This window comes from Aspergillus caelatus (genome assembly GCF_009193585.1).
Source record: "Aspergillus caelatus strain CBS 763.97 unplaced genomic scaffold BDV27scaffold_142, whole genome shotgun sequence".
Taxonomy (NCBI): Eukaryota; Fungi; Ascomycota; class Eurotiomycetes; order Eurotiales; family Aspergillaceae; genus Aspergillus; species Aspergillus caelatus.
The window spans coordinates 25,185-45,293 of NW_022475405.1; the positions used below are offsets into that span (position 1 = coordinate 25,185).

The following is a 20,109-nucleotide window of genomic DNA, read 5'->3' on the forward strand; positions in this document are numbered from 1 at the left end:
GGGCTTAGATAAGCTGAACTGCCTCTCCCAACGTCCCCTCCGGAGTGCTAAAAGTGCAGTGCTTTAAGCCGCACATTACAGGAATTGGGTCCGACGTGTTCTAGGCTCTAGGATTGCAGTACTCTGGCCTTATGATGAAGTGACACGTGGTTGCCCAGACGAGGCTGACCCTGGGGACTCTCAAGCCCTCCGGCGCGCTAAAACTGCAGTGACAACCCTTGTCGGAGTACGAGCCTAGGATGTTTCTGAGCATTTGCAATCAGTCCTGAATTGAGCTAAGAATTGCAGTGCTGCCTTATGAGTGCTGACTGTTAGGTGACACTTAGTCTCTTTTAGCGCCATGAAGACATCGAATCATAACCCATGCCTCTCTATCCCATTCAACTTTAGTTCTTTGTGGAAGGGCTCTTGGCAAATTGCCAGTGGGGCATAAGTGGTACGGCACGTTTAGAATCCGAGAGATGATAGAACCGTATAACTCCCCTGCATTCTAGCCCAGTATACCTGAAGAACAGTATAGAGCATGTCTATTCAATTTCCAATCAAAACTTGCGCCAAGACAACTCGCTATCGCCACTGAGTTTTGTGCCCTGGTTGAATTGGGTAACCCTAGCCCCCATTGAATGCTTTCGCATTTAGATTACATGCTAAGGCAGTAAGTATACATCTGATAACGGAATATCACCGTCCCTACAGCCTCACTTGAATAGTACTTAGACTGTGGCATTGTTTACCCATAAAGTTGCATCGCTATTGCCTCTCATTCGCACCAATTCTGGTACTCCGGGACGCGACGGTAATACAGCCCCTATCAAATAAACGAACCTGATTGAACATATGAACTCGCTTAATAATATAGTCCCTAATGCGATGTTGGGAGATACTTGTTCAATTTGCATGAATTCTAGGAGATGAGATGCTTCACGATACTTCTAAGTGAGCCAGCTTCGCAAGATGAACACCAGAGTAAACTAGAGACCATGATGAGCAGCTCCAGTATGTTTAAATGCCTCTAGTATCGTCTTCTTCTGATTCAAAGAAATCCATTCCAACCTCACATCCCCACATAAATCACTCCTAACTTCCTCTTCAGTAACCCATAGATGAGCTTTATGCTCCTTAGGATCGATCGTTACTTCTAACTGCTCTTGATCCGATCCATCAACCACCACCCTGAAAATAAATACCTTCCACTTCCCCCTTCCAGGAAGGTCACTCGGCCCAGAATTGCTGTCAAGCCACTCAAACTCGCCCAGCATAGCAGTGACAGCCGATGCACGGAGGCAAGTTTCCTCCCGGAGCTCGCGCACAGCGCAATCAAGGATTGTTTCGTTATCGTTTGCCGCGCCACCGGGTACTTCCCAGACATTGGGCCAGTCGTCGTCTGCAATACGTTGTATAAGCAATACTCGACCTCTGTGGATTATTACAGATGCGCTGAGGACGCCGACGAGATGGTCGGAAGCGTTTTGGGATATGTAGGTGTTGGTGGGGATTTTGTAGGGCTCTAATGTCGAGGAGGTGTGGTATGGGTGTATTGACTGTTGAGGGGTTATTGGAGCTGCCATTTTGATTGTGCGAGTTCCGGGCAAGAGGTGAGTTGATGATATGTAAGTGTTCGGTTTGGAATTAGGTCGCGATCTTTTTGTCGTTGGATGTTTATTTTCAAGTGGGTCTGTCTATCGGTGCACGGATACGTGACTCATTGGAGACTAAACTTGGGGTAGCCTCGGATAAACTTACTAAGAGCCTTACCATGCTAGGAGGTCTGATATACTTGAGATTGAATCATAGTAGTGTTGAGAGTATGGAGAGTGGCTATCAGGTTCTTATATCTGTACAGTAACTGGAATAACAAGTCCAAGCGAACCCCAGGCATAGTACAAGGGAGTGTACGCCATGAAGAAAGATATTAGCTATTGAAAGAATGATATTCGGTATTACCTAGTAAACTAGGCCTAAAACTAAAAGGGTCTTTTTGACGGTAAATTCAGCTGACTTATCGGGTAGGCAGGCGGTTAGGCCAAAACCGTAGATAGCGGTATTTTATGGTTGACATTAGTCTACTTCAAGATGACAGCTTCGCTATCGATGTGCAAATCTAAATCCGAGGGGAACAATATTTGGGTAAATTGACTATCGAAATCCTCCAGCTATCACAATTTAAAGAACGATATGAGTTTCTCAACATATTTGAACCAAATAATACCATCACCACCGTGCCGTGTCATTGAATGCTGCCTTTTTAGACCTTGCATCCGGCTGTCTGTCGAGCGTCACTCAAAGTGAAGCCGGATCCGCGAACCTCGGGATACCCATTGATGTTACGGCAGTTGGCTGAGAAGAGCTCCACCCTGTCACTACTGACAGGACAGGCCCAGGGGGTGTTTTCATTGTTGCAGGGGATACCGACATCCTGGCAGGGGATGGGGCTGGTGTTGCAGCTCATAATGAGGTAGTTGTTTTGGGCCGAAATGGCGGTAGCCAGGGCGAGAGCGATGGCAGTGTATATGAACTGCATTATGCTGGGTGAAGGGTTGGTTAGATGATGTACATAGTACACTGATAGTCATAGACTTACAATGCGGTGGACCTTGTGGGGTTCGTAGCAGGTAAAGCTTGACAATGTCGTTTGTTTGAGATTAGACGATGTTGATTGTTGGATAACTGCAGAGCTCAACGGGCTTCCTCGCCATTTAAATATTCACTAAGGCTATAATGGAATACGATCAACCAAGTAGTATGAAGCAGCATCCTAGTAGATCAGTCTATATTCAAATAAGCATTATTTAGGTCCGCTAGCATCTGGACTGCTCATTGTGCCGGACGCCGGATGCTGGGTCAATTGTCATTGAATCCCTGTTGGTGTTGCACGAATTCTGGACTAGATTACGTGTGCACCTATTTTGATATCTCCTCTTGTCAGCAGAAGGTAGCTTCGGTGGAGATAATTTTGAATTTCAAATAACCCTGCAGGGCGTGCTCTTAGATGTAACATCATGCCTTGATCAACCACGCGATATGGATACCACTTAAGCAGACTCCCTATGCACTTTGTGCAAGATCTTTGATGACAATGCATATTAATAGCACATCAGATATGTACAAACTACGTATTACGTCCTACCTATAGCTTCTTGGAAAATTGACAAATGATAGGATGCGAGCTTCCTGTAATATGCCTAAAGAGTCATCATTTCTCGGCCATAGTCGCTTGCTCTGAATAAACAACATAGACGGATTAATACAGGTAAGCTAATTGAAGCCTAGTCGTGATGGCAAGCCGGGGTATATAGGCCAATTAGAAACTTGTCTGCTTACGTCTTGAGCATGAGAAATATCAGGCTGGATTAGCATTGACGTCAAAATTTGTCTTTTGGATGGTTTCTAAATCCATAGGTTCAATATAGTCACACTTGCTACGTCCTAGCCACAAAAACGCTATTGGATAAAGAGTGAGAAGCTTTGGCAACCATTGATAGTTGACTTGGCTCCTCTATAACTTCACATTTTCGTATTAGCTACACCATCCCATGGCTTTTCCCACAACCCTTGAATGTTTCAACCAGCTAAAAGCAATAATATGGATGCGAATTAACGATGCGAGTGCATATGGATCGCTCAAATTAAGAATGCCTCGATCATCTTCTATTTGAGTAAAGTTAGATTTGTAGTAGGCTACCTATTATCCTGGCACGGTAGCTCAATCAATGGTAGTACTATGTGCTTGGGTGTCGCACAGCTGCACTATTAATTGACTCAGTCTTAGCTTCTAAGTGTCGGTAGCCGGGGCATGTTGCACTGATGGCCCCAGTGTGCTATATGCTGTTCTTGGTTTTTCAGATGTGTGACCTATGAAACTACAGCATTGCTTTGTGAGCCATAGTAGGACTGATTCTGTTCCTACTATATGATTGACTCCAGACACTATTATACCTTTTGAGCGTTAGAAGGGTAACTGAGATATTCAAGGTAGGCAGCTAACGAACTTTTTCTGTGCGGTTTTGATTAGGCATAGCTTAGTGTGCTCTCTACGATGGGTAGTCTGTGGTATGCTTGAGAAGAACTATAGATATGTCAATTAGACTAAAAATTGGAGAAGTCAATCAAGGCAGGTTTAAATTATATAGAGAATGATCGATATGTAATCTCAAATTTAAACCAGGTTTCATTAGCAATGACCCGTTACTATACCCTCTCCCTAGGCAAGAGACCAAATCCGAAATGCTCATCACCTTTCAACAATGACCATATTCCCCATGGCATCGTAGAACACCCCCGTTACCAAGCTCTACAACACTGCCTACAACCGCCAGTTAACACAACAGCTTAACTTTTATCACACCATAGGCTTACCTAGATTGAATGTCCTCAGACTCATGTTGACAGCTACGGCAAAGTCGCGATGCGGTTTAGGCTCGGGCACATTCGCGCAGTAACAGAAAAGGTTGTCGCCCTTTTCCTTTCTCTCGAAACGACAGTCCCAACAATTCCCATTCCATTCCGCAAGTCCATATCCACTAGGGCTGTTAGTTATTGCTTATACCAATTAGAGGGCGTAGACATACTTCTTTTGTGCGGTAAATTGATGCGTTCTTTCATTCCAACCAAGACATTTGTTCAGACACAAAGCTCCTGTCTGAAATTTACCCTTCTTGTCGGGATTCTTGCAATCGAACGCTAGACTTTGTGAAGGTGGTCGAATTTGACCTCTTTGAGGTCTTGCACCCATTATCTCGAGTTCAGGACACTGGTCCAGCAGATATTTTCTTTCGCCAGGGAACGCGGGTATGCCTCTTTTCGCGGCAATCATGTCGTTGCTTTGACTAGCAGCGAAGGCTACCAGCAATGAGGAAAAGAGAAGTAACGGCCAGTACATCTTTGCACCCTGTCGGACGAGAAAGGATAGGCACATAGCGCTGTAGGAAGAGATGAAGGAATGAATTTTATTATTATTATTATTTATTTTATTTTATTTTTATTTTTATTTTTTTTTTTATAAAAAATGAAAGAATCAGGAAGTTATCAAGTCCATAATTGTCTTGTGTAGGCGCTACACAATTTATCTGAATTTCACTGTCTTCGTCATAGTAAACTGGACCCGCCCAGTTGAGATTGCCCCTGAGACGAGAAGTAAAATTTTCCGCCTTTCTTTATGGAGTTTGAATTTTGTGCTACAGTGTAGAGATCAGCTCCACCAATTGCTTTGTAACCGCCCCTTATAAAGCGGCCTGAGCATCCACCTCGAAACATGCTTCTAAGAAATGGGGCAATAGGGCAAACGGAATGGAAGTCTTTAGCCTGCCCATACCAAGACCCCTCGATGTAGATCGAATGCCATAATTAAACCCAGCAGTTGGGACCATATATCTTTGACCTCTAGGGAGTTGCTTCTTTCAAATCTAGACGGTAGAAATTGGACTATCTTTCCCAGCGCCCTGGACCAAAGCCTCCCTCGGCAATTTATATTCCACTCAAAGGCGAGTATAGAGATACCAACTGATCAACCTAGACTAAAATGGCGGTCCTAGCACACGACCTCGCAAAAGTGAAAAGGTGAACTGTTCCTGAGTTGTTCTTGAGGGTGTCGAGCTATGTAGTTTCACTGAAGTGCGTTTGCATAATATTGGTACACTAGACTGCTACCATTAACTGGCGATTGAAGTCTAATTTGTGCTGCTCAAGGTCTACTCTCCCAGATCCCAAGGTGTAATATTGAACATGTGGTAGACGCCGTCATTTCTGAGCTCAGAAGAAGTACCGGCGTAGTAGGCCAACGGGCTACAAGATAGATAGTACGAGGAAGATATATCGTGTTTGGATTACTGGGGAGAATGTATATGAGTTGGAACAGATCGAATCGCTTGAGGATCTGAATCCTCTGCGTAATCAAAATCTATATAGTGCCTAAGGCGTCTCGCGTGCAGTGGGGTTATTGTTGCCTGAGGCATCTGCCGTTACAATTTTGATGGGTCTATAGTAGATCGGAGGTATCGGACTTCTATTTACCGCTAGTTGTGACCCCTTTAGCTTTAGACCGAGATTGCTAGACTACATAGCTAATACTGAATATCGTCCACTCAGCACCAATACCTTCATTGCAGGTCAATGAATCCCGCTTCATGAGCACAAGAGTTGTACACTTGCCGTCGAAGCAGGTAGGCATCAAACGAGACAGTCTGATCCTGATCCCCAAAAAAGAAAACGGTATTGCACGCCATCTGGAACATGCTCGAGGAACTGCATATCATCAGCTGAACGTCCTCCATCATCATCATCATCATCATCATCATCATCATCATCATCATCATCGTCATCATCATCATCGTCAGCAGCAGCAACAGACAGACTGTTGAGCCAGTCGAAATTAGGCACGATTCCGATGCATCTACCACCGGGCTTCAAGTTACACATGATGTTCTGCCACATCTTTAATTGATCCTCGGCAGTAGGGGCATAGTTGAGAAACAACATGGCGAGGACAAGGTCGAACTTTCCGACCTCCAAGGGTTTGCTGCAATCTGTGGCACGAAACTCAAAGCGACTGTCCCATTCATGCTCACATTGCGCGACTTGGACCATAACGGGGGAGATGTCTAGCCCCACCACTTGTCGTGCTCCCTGATCGACTGCTTTCTGTGAAAAGTTACCTGTACCGCAGCCTAGGCCGAGTACCTCCTGTCCCTCGATGTTGCCAAGATACGCAAGGATCGTCGCGGGTTTGGGCCATATCGCGGGATCGCTTCTTGATGTGATTATAGTTGGCGCCAGTCTGGTTATACTGCACCGACATGGCTGGAGAGTTGAAGATGATAAATGTTATGAATCTATACGAGACCACGTGATCCTAGTGACTTGCACATTAATAAATATTAAGGGTGCAACGATGAACTGAATATGAGGAGGCTTGTAGCTTATAGGCTTCGTAATAAGGTTCTATTTCTGTCTGGTAATGTCCATGGCTATTTACCATCTCAGTTTTATAGACTGGTGTAAATGCGGTGTAGCTCGGATCACATGAGTGACTCCAGAATACAACTGGCTTTTATTAATACTACAGTATATAATTATTATTGGTCTATTTGGTCGAGAAGTAGGGATTTGTCCTCTTATTTCTAGCGTCCTAAGTGCCCTTCAATAATCAGGACGAGCGGCTGGCTGGCTGGCGGTGGTCATACTCGGTATGTAGTATGATCTACAGGTTGACAACACATGTGTATATGCCAAGAGCTGAAGCAACCCCCACTTCGCGCGCACAGATCGATTTGTCCGGGGAGATAGATGGCAGCCGTAGATGTTTTCATTGGCTATAGTACTGATCCTGGCTGAGCTGAAATGAGGGGCATACATAGTATGTCCATATTCTGTTGTACAGGAGCTGAAAGCATGACGCAAGCAACTGCCGATCTCGCTTCCCAACGTTAGTATAAGTAACTATCTATTTCTCGTTGAGTCCGTCCTCTCTCGAAATCTCTTTCAGCCATCTCCTACAAACATTGAAAGACCTCTCCAAAATGCCTGTATGTTATAAAACATTACGAAAATAGATAACTTCTTCAGGGTTTAATACTGATATGTCTTGATTAGGTCGTCGTTAGATTTGAAGATCCTGATCTATTTTATAATGACTCCTCCCCTGCCCATATGTAAGTTTATTTGTGGTACCTAGGGCCTCTGCGGAAGCTCTTTATTGATATTATAATATAGGATCCTTGAACGCAATGGCATTCAGCGAGGAGAATACCGAGTACTTAGCGAGATGCCTCCAATAATAATCCTTCCACAGTAAGTAATGAACTTATAAAGGAGGGGGGGGGGGAATCAGGGAAAATTAGCAAAGGAGAGCTTGAAGCTTTAAGTATTACTATAAACTGACGGTTAACATTAGGTTGGACGACGCTGCTATTGGTGAGCTTAAGAGTTTAGGTCAAGTGGAGGTCGAGGTACACAATTAGATATACACTGGAATATAACATCAATCCTTTATTTTACTGAGCGAGATAGAAGCAATGGTACAAGTAGTTGCTTACTAGACGTCCTCCAATGTTCAGTATTGGCTTTTTTTAGGGTCATACATTAATTAACAGTTCCCAAAAATTGGAATCGGCTGATTCTCTCGTATACAACTCTTGTTTTTAGCAACATTATATCCCCATCCGGAGTGTGGCTCTATGCAGATGCCAAGTCGTTTAGTCGCTAGATAACATCATACTCGCCAATAGCATTAGTCCTTATTACAGTGATCGAGCCCGAACTAACGATACGTACATAACAAGCTAGGGCAAAGTGCCCAAGTTATGATCGTCAATGACATATTTGCAGCATATTGGAGATAAGCCATTATTTATTCATATCTCGACTATTATAGGTTATTTGAATACTTTGCCCGATGTACTAAATCCACTATTGATGTAGTATACTAAGGGAAATATTCTTTTCTACCAGTTCAAAAGATAGCACACCCAAGGGAAATTCACAAATAAAAGTTCCGTATATCCAATGCTATGATTATCAATAGCGGAAACCAAGCAACACAACAAACATCTATCGTATGGAATAAAGCCCTAGACTTCTATCTACAAGACACAGAAGTTTCAAAAAGCGCCTTGTCTTGCTAGAGCTTCAAATGATTCATATCTCCACCAACAGATTTTGATTGAGCAATGCCATCAGCTTCTCGCTTAGCTAACCCTCTACTTTATAGAAAATGACTGCACAGGCTGTGGAAAGGCAAATGGAAAGTCACTAGGCTAATCGGAGATATTGCATCCTTGCACCATATTCCCACTGGCAAGACCCAAAGATCAGACGACCTTTGCCCCCAGAGTCAGGTTTTGGTAGTCAGCTCGAGTCCTGTGGAGGTGATGCGGTAGTTCTGCCTTGTTTCACGATCAGACAAGCGAAGGTCTCGCATGTTGTTGTTAATGAACAGGCGGGTCGGCGCTTCCTCATGACGGATGTTGAGCACCTCTCCCCCGTATCCAGAAATAGGCAAAGTCCAGCTTTTTGCCGTCTGAGATGTGCTGCCCTTAACATCCAGATTCAACAGCTCGTTACCATCAGCATCTAGAACCTGCAAGGAGGCGTACGTGTCGTTGAAATAGTGATGAGCCACACCATCCCTTAAAGCTACAGTCAGCTTCCTACCAACTAGGTCTAACTCTGCCGTCAGGAACTGCCAGTCCCCGATGCCTTTGAATGCAGCTGTGAAGGAATTGCCGAGCCCTTCACTGGGTCCATTATTGTCAGATGGTATGCAATCGGAATATTGTTTCAGCAGATCCTCACGTTGAGAGCCGGTAAACTGGTCGATAGCGAGCCAAATATCCACCTTGCTGGGACAATCAGCGTGTAATAGAGTAGGGTGACTCCGCAGCGCAGTTGCTGCCGCTTGTATCCGCGCTAACAAGGCAGCCAGTGGGTCGTTATTGAGTGACTGATTCTTCAGACCACTGGAAGTTATCTCGAAGATATTCGTCTTTTGGCTGTGATCGATCACTCCGTCAAAGTCTGGTCTCAGCTGAATGCGGTGACTGGGCTCCGCATGGTAGACCTCGAGGGTGTAGCCCGGCTTGAAGGGTATTTTCTCATCACGTAGTGTTGCCCCAACTCCTGGCATCGTTGCGCAGAACTGCTCCTTGCCGGTGTCATCTTTAATGACGACTTCTGCGTATGTTTCGTTGCCAAAGTAGGAATGGGGATCTTTGCTAGTCACAGCTACTTGGACGACATGATTTGCTTGGTCGACTAGTATGGTGCTGAACAAATCGTCCCCGAGGCCTAGCAGTTTGATCTCTTGGTTGGTCACCTGAGACCCAGTTTGTGGGACAAAGTTCACTAGCACCTGAGCTGATCCAGGCCTGACAACAAGATAGGGTTGATCCACCTGATATTTACTGTTTCGTCCCAGTGGGAGACGCAAAGTATATACACCGATCGGCAGAGCTCCAAGGGCTATATTCTCGGTCTCAATAGGGAGCTGGCGGATATAGCGGGAGCCGTCCAGCACTGTAATAGTCTTCCCGTAAATTTGGCTGAAGTCGTCGATCTTGAGCTCGAGGGTGACATCACCTTTGATCCCACTAGCGAGCAATTGCGAGACATTGACTAAGGTGAGAGGGCTTTGCAATTTCAGTTGCTCCTGGAGCTTCGTCAAGGTATCTCCATCCACAAGCTGATTTAGCGGATAAACGGCTCTGCCCTGGCCAAAATGGTTGAGCTCACGCTGTACTGGCGAGATGTATCCATTGCATAGCTCCACAAACGGCGTCACATCAATGTGTCCAATACGGGAGAAGCTCTCAGAGAGCATATCCAGAAGCAAATGATCAGTGGAATCGAAATTTGGTTGGTTGCTCACCAGGCGATATTGCTGGTTGAAGTCAGCAAAGGAGTCGGCACCTGCCTTTTCCACCATCAAGACGAGGAAGTATAGCTTCGCGCGAAGATCCCAGTCATTGAGAGACTTGTGCGATGTGATGTCATCAATTATACCTTGCTCAACTTGTGCTTGCTTGCCATAGTTATAGAGCCAACCTTCCTGATACTTGCGGTCACCTAGGTAGGCGCTCTGGTATAGAGCGGCATAAACGTTGTTGGATACTTCCCCGTTCCAGAAATATCGGTCATTCCGGAACGACATCTGATATCCGTGTCCGATCTCGTGGAGATTGCCCCAGTTGCTCGCAGACGGCAGCAACCACCACTCCTTGATTGCATCGGTCGACGCTGCGGTCCAGTTCTGGCCGTAATACGCTCCGCCAGCTCCGTGTTTATCAGCCTTCATGAAGTAACGATTGGTACTATTCAGATCAGAAGGACGCTCTGGTTCAAATGATAGCCCGGCTAAGGCATTGTAAAACGAGAAAACTGATTCATAGTATCCGATCAACCCGTCAATATCATCCACCTCCTGCGGATGTCTCAGCGCCTCTTTATCAACCACGGGTACGAGAACTTGTGTGTAGCTGGAGTCCAGAAGCGCGAACTCCGACCCCTGATTATCCCAATGATTGAAGAAGTCGGTCTGGCTTTGTCCCTTGCGATAAACAGGCAGTTGCTTTGAGCCGTCCGGATATTCATATTCAACAATAGGCTCCACAGCGGTATTTGAGGCCTCGGTATACGGCGTGTCGATGAAAGGTACAGAGACAACACCCGCACTCAGCTCGGTCCAGTCGCCGCCCACTTTCTTGGAAGCCTCCGTTTGATTATCGTCATTCAGCAAGCGTAGAGTGAGCTCGCCAGTGAATTCAGTATTGGTTTGACGAGCCTTGATAGCTTGGCCAGCGGCAAGGACGATGCTCAGATGCTGGCGGTCATGGTCAATGCCTTTGCCCATTCCTGCCGCGTCGAGCCATTTTGGACGTGGGAGAATGGGGATGTGCTTGGTTTTGATAGCCATGATATGCAAATGGTGGTATTCACAGAGCAAGAAAGGAATATCTCTAGGGCAGAAGATGTGGCAATAGCCTAGGAAACACGGAAATAAAGTTTGGATTTTTTTTTTTTAGGACTTTGAGCGGGTATTGATCGACTTGGATCGTTTCGATATCCGTTCTTCGTGGATATTGTGCGTACTTATATGTACTACAGAATGTTTCTGACCAAGGTGCGTCACAAACATCCTCTATTCAGCTCACATCGTCATATCATGTATTATCGTTCATGTTTGAGAGGCTAGCTGAGCTCACTCTCAGCTCGACATCAGCTTCTACCCCCCGCGTTTCATTGTACGAATAGAAATTTGAACAAAATGCGTACCACGCCAAAAGAGGAAATCTTGGGCCATCAGCCCATCTTTTCACAGTGAAACTAACGTCTTCAGCTGTGGCTGCTATGCATAATATGCAAGTTTTTGCAGAGGGAAAATGCAGCCGACAAAGCTTCTGTTCCTGATTGGCCGGGATGATCGTCAGCTGGGTAAGTAAGGCATTAGAGCGTCTGGGAGCTCAGGAAAAGACGAGATTCGTTGAAGACACGCTGCCTCGGAACTCAGAACCTGTTTCATTGATGACAGTTGTATGGACTAGCTGCAGCCTACCCGGTTCATGTGGGACTCGAAGCTGCGGTGGGATGTCCGTGTGAATGTTGTGCCAAGAAGGCTTCAGCTGTGTTGTATTGCCATGGGTATATCACATAGTCACTATAAAGAGAGTTGAAAAGTGTAATCTTTTTAGAGACATCTTTCTTGGGTGGTCGGTCACTTGGCTACAAGCCATCATTCTGGGAGTCTGGTACTGCTAGGGCGTCAGTAGTTAAGAAAATTGACGGACTGAGGCATCTACGTTAAGGCAATCCATACTCCAGTCTCATGTGCATAAGTGATATAGCATTTATCACAAGCTACCCTACTTTAAAATACTCCAATTTCCCATACCTTTCCTTTCCCCACTTCTTCAGCCCCTCATCTAGAGACTTTGTAAACTCTCCATTATATCGTAAACCATCTTCGAGATAAGCAATTCTCCCAGTTCTCCAAACGACCCAGCTCTCCGCGAGCACGGATTTCGGGTCCCGCAAGATACCAACTGCAACGTCCACTATTCCCGGGCGATCATTACAAGAATAGAAGACCATAGCACCACATGTCCCACAAAACGTCCTCACCACCCCATCACTCGATGAATAGCGTTTTGAGGACCCAATGAGTAAGTTTCCTGGCGGAGGAGGCGATATATGACTCACTGGAATGAACATCCAAGCTGCGACATTCGCTCCACTGACCAACCGGCAATCATCACACACATCCAATGCACCTAGCCACTTGTCTTCTTTCCCTTCCAAAACCCATTTACGATTTGCAGGATCTTGAACAAAATCCCGACCAGGCCGGGAGATGGTGAATGATACCCCTTCGCAGTGACACTTGGCCCGTAGAGACCTGTCATCGCATTCCTGTGCCTTCGAATTGTCCTGCATGGCGGTCTCATTTTTCTGCTTCTCTGACTTGGATATGGTAATTTCACGCCCTTCGATTTGAGACACAAACTCGAACAGCCCGGTCTTAGTATCGCCGTTGGCGTAGAGGTGTGAGTTTATTTGCCAGACACTTTCGTCTCCGCTATCGTCGAAGATCGCACTGGATACCACCCAGCGACCATCTGCGTGATCGCGGTCACCAATATGACAACCACATTTACTACAGAAGAACCGAGTAGATTTGGACTGTGGGTACGTATACGGTGTTAATTTGTCAAGGCTTGACGGCGAGATGAATTCGGGACGAATATCTTTGGGAAGCGGGGCATGGAAGCTGCAGAGGGCTCCATGTGTATGGCGGCATACACTGCAGTGGCATAGGTGAATGCTCAGAGGAAGAGCGTCACCCCGAATAGTGACTGTGAAGTGCACGGATTGACAGTGGCAGGTTGCAGTTAGGGTCTTGTATTCTTCGTTAGAAGCCATTTTGCGATGAATATATTCAACATATGGGGGGCTGTGATGGAAGCAAAGACATACAGGATGTGAAGGAGGGGACCCAGCAATCAGGTGATATCACACTCCGGCTCGGGAAGATTATAGCTCGTATTCACCTTGTTTGGGCAGGTGAGCCAAGTACTCGAGAGTTATTAGGGTTAGTGGTTGGTCAACTGTTCTCCGAGACCTTTCTCCCTATGGCGGTTCCAAATACAGCAAGGTGAAGTAGTATTGTTGAACAATTAGATGTAAGCCTCAGATGAGCTACCTGATTGTGTCTTAGTCCACGCCAGGTACATGATGCAATTGGGTGAGACGTGACGTTTACGAGGTCGCTCCACTTTTACGAGGTATTGTCGTTCGTATCAGCGACACCCAAGACAGATCGACAGATGGTCGTTGGAGAGATAAAAATAAACTACTCCTTGAAGATAATCTCTCTACGATCTGGTGTTGATCGTTATTTCCACTGTTCCACTCAGATTAGCATCTTCATATATTCTGCCCCATTAGACCTCGTATGGCAAAGAGTTATATGTTCGCATCATGGGCACAAAATAGGTTAGTCATGAAAAAGATACGGGACGAGGATATATAAAGATGGCAACTTGGGGCAGAAACTTGTAAGTGCTTGAGGTAAATCATCAGAGCTCCCACAGTTTCGACTCTCTATTTCATACAATTCACAGTTACCCGACGAATCCAGTCTTGAGTTAATCATGAAATTCCATCTCTGGGCAGTCGCCCTCGCATCGGCACTCTGTGTCCAAGCCAACGAATGGCACGCCTATTACCGCCTCGATAGCAAAGCATATCAGACAAAGTTTGATCAAATGGTCTCACAAGGCTATAGACTGAATTCGGTCAGCGGGTATGAGTACAATAAAGAGCCAAACTTCGCTGTCATCTTCGAAAAGAGGTCCTCCCCGGCTTGGAAGTCTCACCATGGGATGACCTCCGACCAATACCACCAAAAGTTCGAAGACTACCTGAAGCAAGGATACCGCGTTGTCCAGGTCAATGGCTACACAATTGATGGAAAGGACCGCTACACTGCTATCTGGGAGAAAGACTCATCTGTCCCTTGGATCTCGCGTCATGGAATGAACAAAGAATGGATGCAGAGATATTTCGACAAGTACTTGGAGGAGGGATACAGAATGACCCATGTTAGCGGGTATGAAGTTGACAATGAGAGTCGCTATGCTGCTGTTTGGGAAAAGCGGGATGACCCTACTCCCTGGGTTTCTGCTGGGGAACTCAATTCGACTGCTTACCAGGCTACGTTTGACAAACATGTGAAGGATGGGTACCGACTTGTTGACGTGGACGGGTATCAGGTCGGAGATGAGGTCATGTATGCGGCAATTTGGGATAAGTCTGCATCCGGTGCGTGGGTGGCAAGACACGGCCTTGAGTCCTCCAAGTTTCAGGCTGAGTTCAACAAGTACCGTGATGAAGGCTATGTTTTGAGGACTTTTAGTGCCTACAATGATGGGACAGCGGATCGCTATGCTGCTATCTGGGTTAAATAGCTTGAAGCTTTGACCAAGGCCATATAAGTTCTCGAGGAATCAGATGTACATACCAGGGGTTGGGTAACTGTTGATCGCTGTTATTTTGGACAAGCTTGTTTTTCAACAATACTTTGTATAGATATCCGGAACCGGTCACCTACGGTTCTAAATGTAAGTTCCAGCAAGACAAAATGTTTAACATATATCAGATCATATTATCTTGGAGCTGCAGAGAACTACATCGAATTCCAGAATAGAACAATATTTCATTACTTCTACACTGCTTCTGGAATCACAGTCATTGGGCTATCGGTAGTCACCACCTGTTATTCTCAAATGGCTGCCGACTCTCTTGATAACGCATTTCGTCAAACCGTTGGCGTCGACCCTCCATACGAATGGATCTATCATTGTTAGTGTTCTATTTTATAGCTTTCCAAGGACAGGAAGAGCCATCATACCGTTTGATCATGACAGCCATCGGGTGTTTCATATCCATAAGCCCCCGTGTTGATATACAGCTTATCCTCCCCACAAACAAACCACGCGGCAGTATTCTGCCGATCAATATCCTCTACCGTCCAGGTAATCGCGTCTCCCTGAAAGGCAAAGGTCCCATATGCGTTCTCAGTTACATTGAACCAGGTTTGTAAAGTTCGTTGTGTTTTGTTTGCAGGGTCCTCTACGTTCATGTAAAGCTGCTCGGTGCCGGTGTTGTAAACGAGCTGGCCTGAGACAATATTGAACTGACCAGCATTCGTGTTAATGGCTAGATGGGCAGGTCCAGGTGTGGCGCTTGGGATGGTTTGGAGGTAGCTGTGGTAGTAGGGCGTTTCGACGGCGCGGATAAAGTACCAGTCTGATTGGAGTGTGGGTAGGGCTGAGGTAGCTGTAGTGGTGACTGTAGATGTTACAGTTTGTGCAGATGCCTCAATGGCAAGAAGTGCAAATGCTAAATTGGGAAACATCTTGTCTCTATGTAAGTGAATGGCTTGGAAACTTGCTCTATTCAGAATATGGGTGGCAAAATCACTCGGATTTATAAGAATTGGCTTAGGGCTACGGCGGGCCGGCAGATCGGTACGACAGCCGCGGAAATTTGCTATTCTTCCGTTCCGTGACCAAACGAGCAAGTGTCTATATGAAACTACTTACAAGTTTCATGTTGGTGATCATTGCTTAATTGTGCCTAGAACTACTGCAAGAATGCCGTTTATGCGGGCGGATATACAAAGCATTACGTTCCTTTTCAACGCATTGGTTGGGTAAATAGCTATATCAATTTCGGACCCCTGCATATCATACTTTCATACAACACCTAGAAGTGACTATGAGGCAGCCTACGGTGCTTTGAGCAATCCTTCATGGTTGACTACCCAACTACCGTCTCGAGGAAACCCGGGAGCGTCGCCCTGAGATCCTTCCCAGCCGGCAGCCATGTATGCCACTATTCTTATTAGTGCTATGACTATTTTTGTGTTTCTATATATGGTGGACTTACCAGCATATAGTAGCCCAGCATTACCAGGCATGAAGGGGGGAGGGGTTCCTCCTAGATTGGATGCTTGCGTTAGAGACAGCATTATTAAGGGTTTTACCATAACTTACCATCTCCTCCACGCTCGGCAAATCCTGGAGCAGACTCATTAGTATTTAGGCTCAATACGCATATATAGGATGGGACGCACCAGCATCATCAAAATTCCAATAGTCATATGCGGTCAAGTGATATACCGCTCGTGCCGAATCTCCCAGCCGTGCCGCATTGATTGCAAGAACCGGTCTACCCCATCCCCTAATCTTGTCGTCTGTCCAGATTTCCCATACCTTTTTGGCTGTGTCAGAAGCAACATCCGGGTCAACTGCTGGGGTGTTAGGGAGGATGCCTTGAAGCATAATCAAGCTCCGAGGGTCTCCGGTCAGAGAGGTATCATTCCACCATGAGCTATTCAATCCCTCGTAGACGGCATACAAACCATCAACTTGCGGGGGTGGAGCGAGCCCTTCCGCGACCATTTCCCATTTCTCGGGAACTGGCTGGCTAAGCTTCTTTTTCCATTCACGCGCGACATCAAGCCCGTATCTCCAATATGCAGTCTAAGAATATGTTAACATGAGTAATCTAGCTGGACAGGCAGGCTATGCTAACTTCATATGCAAGATTGAGGCTTTCAGATGGAGGTGTGTTCTCAGTCACGCCATATGCCCTGAGCATGTTAGATTGGTCTATAGGCAGATGGCAAATGCACATACGGCGGTCCTAGATCATAATAGCCTGAGCTTGCATTTTTCCAAGCATAAGAGACCATATAATTAGCCGTGGCCGTTAGGACGCGGTCCCATCGTTCTAGGGTCTCGCGTGTCGGAGCTGCTTGATAAGCCAACGTTGCCAGGTACATGGGATGAGGCTGCCTCTATTAGTACACAGCCACCTTTCCTAGCACATTAGCGTACCTGTTGCCACAACAGAATACCATTAATGCCACCAGGAGAGCTGACTCCAGTCTCAACGTCGGTCATTTTTGGCCAACTAAAAGATGTCAGTTCATGTGTTGCATTGTCAGGATTAGTGATAGCAGACCGTGCGCCATCCCACCCCATAGACTTCGCCCGTGCGATTGATGATGGTAGTAGTGCCTCATATAGTTCCGGGAAGATGTTGTCAAATTGTTCCTGTCGACCCCATGTCGCCCAGTGCGCGTTATGCCACACCACCATCTCCATGTGAAACTTTCCTAGCCGGACTATTAGCAAATATGCATCTCAATGCACTAACAGGGTTATACTAACCATACCACCCATTATTCATCAGACCGCTCTCCTGGGGTGACTGTCCATTAGCTGCGCTGTTCACCCGCACATGGTATTGCGATAGGATGATGCGACGCTGGAGCTCGTCTGCCTTAGGATTAGATGAGGAAGTAAGGTCGATGAACCCTCCTTGAGTCCAGTACTGGTTCCATGCCGTGGAGCTACGCTGCTGGACCACAGCTGGTTGATCGGCCATTTGCTTTTCTGGCGAAAAGTTCGCCGTGAATGCCATGGAAGGTGACGATCTGGATTTGATGGTGTACCTGTGGGTTGCATTGTGTTGACGAGAAAGCCGTAGTGGTTGTCCAGAACCCCATCGCAGATTGAGATAGTAATTCGTCTCCTGCAACTCGTGTCGAATATGTGCGCTGTTCTTTCCAGTGTCTCCCTCAATGAGGGTAGTATGGTTTTGGGGGAAATCGTAGACTCCAGCAAAAACTTCATATTTATACTTGGTTGTGTGAATTGGCGGATACGGAAAGTCTAGCTCGACGGCCAAATCACCCGATGTGATTAGGCTCGACTCGATTTCAAAGACTACCGAGTCCGAATCTAAGTCTCCTTGAGTCACCACCTTAACAAACTGACCTTCAACCTTGAAAGTCGAGGATATGACTCCTGTCCATAGGTCGAGCTCCTGTCGTGGCTCTGTAATTTGAGATACGGAGACAAGTGAGCCTTTATACTGTAACCCAATGCGTCCTAGATTTATGCGGTTGGGATTGGCAGTGATCCATTGAGACACTTCAGGGAGATCGGGATCCGGAATATCGTATGACACGTTCCGTCCATGGGTTAACATGGAGACCCCATGATAATCCTCAATTTTCTCCCTGTAGAGATGTTAAAGCGATAAGCCAACCAAGGCACAAAAGTAAACGCAAAAAGGCAACTGAGGCGTTTACTCACCCATTGGTTGGGAGAGAATCATTATGCCAGCCCCAACTGGATAATGTGTTGAATGGCAGAAAGCTCTGCTTGCTTTATGAGCCACCATATCAGAATTTATGCGTCGGAAACTCATACCTGCAAACCTGTATTATCAACATTGAATGCAAAGTTACCATTACCCACTTGGAGAGGTGTCGTCTCATTGGTGATCAGACTGGAGCGGACTACATTGTATTTGGTTACTATACGTTGTCTGCTCAGGTTAGCTAGAATGCAGATTCGGGTGGGATGAGAGCTGCAGTGAAACTTACCGCTCAATGCTCCCCAGTGTAGGAGGTGATGCGAGGAGAAGTAAGAATATGGCATTTAAAACCATCCTTGTGGTATCCTTATCGTTACGGCATCAGACATGCGTTGGAATGCTCAGAAGTCCCGTGTTTATATATTCTCGGGATAGTGATACCCGAAAGCTGGGGTACCTAATGTACCCCGCAGAATGACCTTCATTTACAGATCAATTTTTGCACCAATGACGGGATTATAATACGCTTAATGAGCCTTGACAGTTTCTTGGCATATCTAGAATAGAATCACCCCAATTCTAGCCCCAGGGTTCATAACCCTCACGTGAGCTGGCCATCTTGTTAATGTAATGGTTAGCTAGATGATATATATGACATGGCTATTTAATTAAAATATATTATGGACCTCTAATCGGGCGTGAAACGTGACTTGAGAATATTCTGCTGAATAAGACCTATGCTATCGGGAAGTGCCTTTTGGTTATGTATGCGCATATAGCGTTGGCCCTTGAGCCTCCACGCGATTCAAGAGGGCTTTCGGATTATATTACCAGCGTCTAATCAGTTCGCGATTGTCGATGCACAACTTAAAGCTTAAAGATATTGCAAGAATAGCTTTTCGCGCTGCGCGTGTTTACTGGCGCGCAAGCACTAACATTCCATATGCGTTCGGAATGGAAGCTAAGCGAGACTAGCTAAACTTATACATCCAACCTTCACGATACGGAATGGTGTGCTGGGTATCATATGTCCGAATGATTCTCCCGGTCTAATGGCAGCCATCCCAAAAAGTCGCAGTGTAGCAGTTCGGATTCAGTGCGACATATGTATGGACCTAATGCAAGATCATTCCTTCAATGAAGCTTTCGTGTATACCTATGTTGCCTAAATGATACTTTATTTCTATGCTATATAGGGTAAGCGCGCTGTTCATTTGCAGGTAGCAATACTTTAGTATACACACGGTGACAGGGCTTGCAATATTGATTTTCAAGGTTGTGTTAGTTCGTTCTTGGATTACAAAATCTGATAGGCGGCTGCGGTGCAACAGTGGGGTATTAATCGACGCGTTGGTATGCATCGCAACAAAATTGTTGGCTTGGCTTGGCGAAGGGAGAATATTCTGACATCGTCTTGCAGCATGTCCGTCGGGTGATCAACAATCGAAA

General features: G+C 46.0%; 9 protein-coding genes across 9 annotated transcripts; 2 read left to right on the forward strand and 7 right to left on the reverse strand.

The window, feature by feature from the left end:
- Positions 1-785: 785 nt before the first annotated feature.
- BDV27DRAFT_131510 (NUDIX hydrolase) lies at positions 786-1,600 on the reverse strand. The gene has a single exon (XM_032067643.1). It carries the CDS (start codon positions 1,566-1,568, stop codon positions 972-974), a length of 597 nt encoding a protein of 198 aa, XP_031925496.1. The 5' UTR covers positions 1,569-1,600; the 3' UTR covers positions 786-971.
- Positions 1,601-2,245: 645 nt separating this feature from the next.
- Positions 2,246-2,998, reverse strand: BDV27DRAFT_146981 (uncharacterized protein; the record flags this gene model as incomplete). Its single annotated transcript, XM_032070671.1, has 3 exons — positions 2,246-2,562; positions 2,594-2,618; positions 2,894-2,998. 3 exons carry the CDS (start codon positions 2,996-2,998, stop codon positions 2,246-2,248), a joined length of 447 nt encoding a protein of 148 aa, XP_031925497.1.
- A 3,167-nt stretch (positions 2,999-6,165) lies between these two features.
- On the reverse strand, positions 6,166-6,793 carry BDV27DRAFT_159763 (class I SAM-dependent methyltransferase; the record flags this gene model as incomplete). The annotated part of the gene is made up of 2 exons (XM_032072923.1): positions 6,166-6,636; positions 6,704-6,793. 2 exons carry the CDS (start codon positions 6,791-6,793, stop codon positions 6,166-6,168), a joined length of 561 nt encoding a protein of 186 aa, XP_031925498.1.
- A 665-nt stretch (positions 6,794-7,458) lies between these two features.
- BDV27DRAFT_131511 (uncharacterized protein) lies at positions 7,459-8,032 on the forward strand. Its single transcript, XM_032067644.1, has 4 exons — positions 7,459-7,520; positions 7,588-7,646; positions 7,708-7,785; positions 7,889-8,032. The coding sequence occupies exons 1-4, from the start codon at positions 7,515-7,517 to the stop codon at positions 7,953-7,955; spliced, it is 210 nt and encodes a 69-aa protein (XP_031925499.1). The 5' UTR covers positions 7,459-7,514; the 3' UTR covers positions 7,956-8,032.
- A 477-nt stretch (positions 8,033-8,509) lies between these two features.
- Positions 8,510-11,625, reverse strand: BDV27DRAFT_131512 (peptidase M60, viral enhancin protein). The gene has a single exon (XM_032067645.1). It carries the CDS (start codon positions 11,402-11,404, stop codon positions 8,828-8,830), a length of 2,577 nt encoding a protein of 858 aa, XP_031925500.1. The 5' UTR covers positions 11,405-11,625; the 3' UTR covers positions 8,510-8,827.
- Positions 11,626-12,321: 696 nt separating this feature from the next.
- On the reverse strand, positions 12,322-13,407 carry BDV27DRAFT_166253 (GFA family protein; the record flags this gene model as incomplete). The annotated part of the gene is made up of 1 exon (XM_032074141.1): positions 12,322-13,407. One exon carries the CDS (start codon positions 13,405-13,407, stop codon positions 12,346-12,348), a length of 1,062 nt encoding a protein of 353 aa, XP_031925501.1. The 3' UTR covers positions 12,322-12,345.
- A 731-nt stretch (positions 13,408-14,138) lies between these two features.
- On the forward strand, positions 14,139-14,954 carry BDV27DRAFT_166257 (uncharacterized protein; the record flags this gene model as incomplete). Its single annotated transcript, XM_032074142.1, has 1 exon — positions 14,139-14,954. One exon carries the CDS (start codon positions 14,139-14,141, stop codon positions 14,952-14,954), a length of 816 nt encoding a protein of 271 aa, XP_031925502.1.
- A 350-nt stretch (positions 14,955-15,304) lies between these two features.
- Positions 15,305-15,904, reverse strand: BDV27DRAFT_159767 (uncharacterized protein; the record flags this gene model as incomplete). The annotated part of the gene is made up of 2 exons (XM_032072924.1): positions 15,305-15,340; positions 15,398-15,904. The coding sequence occupies 2 exons, from the start codon at positions 15,902-15,904 to the stop codon at positions 15,305-15,307; spliced, it is 543 nt and encodes a 180-aa protein (XP_031925503.1).
- A 372-nt stretch (positions 15,905-16,276) lies between these two features.
- On the reverse strand, positions 16,277-19,435 carry BDV27DRAFT_166259 (Six-hairpin glycosidase-like protein; the record flags this gene model as incomplete). The annotated part of the gene is made up of 11 exons (XM_032074143.1): positions 16,277-16,404; positions 16,545-16,568; positions 16,625-17,033; positions 17,086-17,143; positions 17,190-17,344; positions 17,391-17,466; positions 17,518-17,671; positions 17,727-18,580; positions 18,653-18,721; positions 18,774-18,820; positions 19,415-19,435. The coding sequence occupies 11 exons, from the start codon at positions 19,433-19,435 to the stop codon at positions 16,277-16,279; spliced, it is 1,995 nt and encodes a 664-aa protein (XP_031925504.1).
- Positions 19,436-20,109: the final 674 nt, after the last annotated feature.

What these genes read in the sequence shown, in the direction of transcription:
- BDV27DRAFT_131510 (XM_032067643.1), bottom strand. Translation starts at nt 1,568, where the DNA reads ATGGCAGCTCCAATAACCCCTCAACAGTCAATACACCCATACCACACC.
- BDV27DRAFT_131512 (XM_032067645.1), bottom strand. Translation starts at nt 11,404, where the DNA reads ATGGCTATCAAAACCAAGCACATCCCCATTCTCCCACGTCCAAAATGG.
- BDV27DRAFT_131511 (XM_032067644.1), top strand. An exon ending in GACTCCTCCCCTGCCCATAT is followed by an intron (nt 7,647 to 7,707) that starts GTAAGTTTATTT and finishes ATTATAATATAG; the next exon opens with GATCCTTGAACGCAATGGCA. An exon ending in CCAATAATAATCCTTCCACA is followed by an intron (nt 7,786 to 7,888) that starts GTAAGTAATGAA and finishes GGTTAACATTAG; the next exon opens with GTTGGACGACGCTGCTATTG.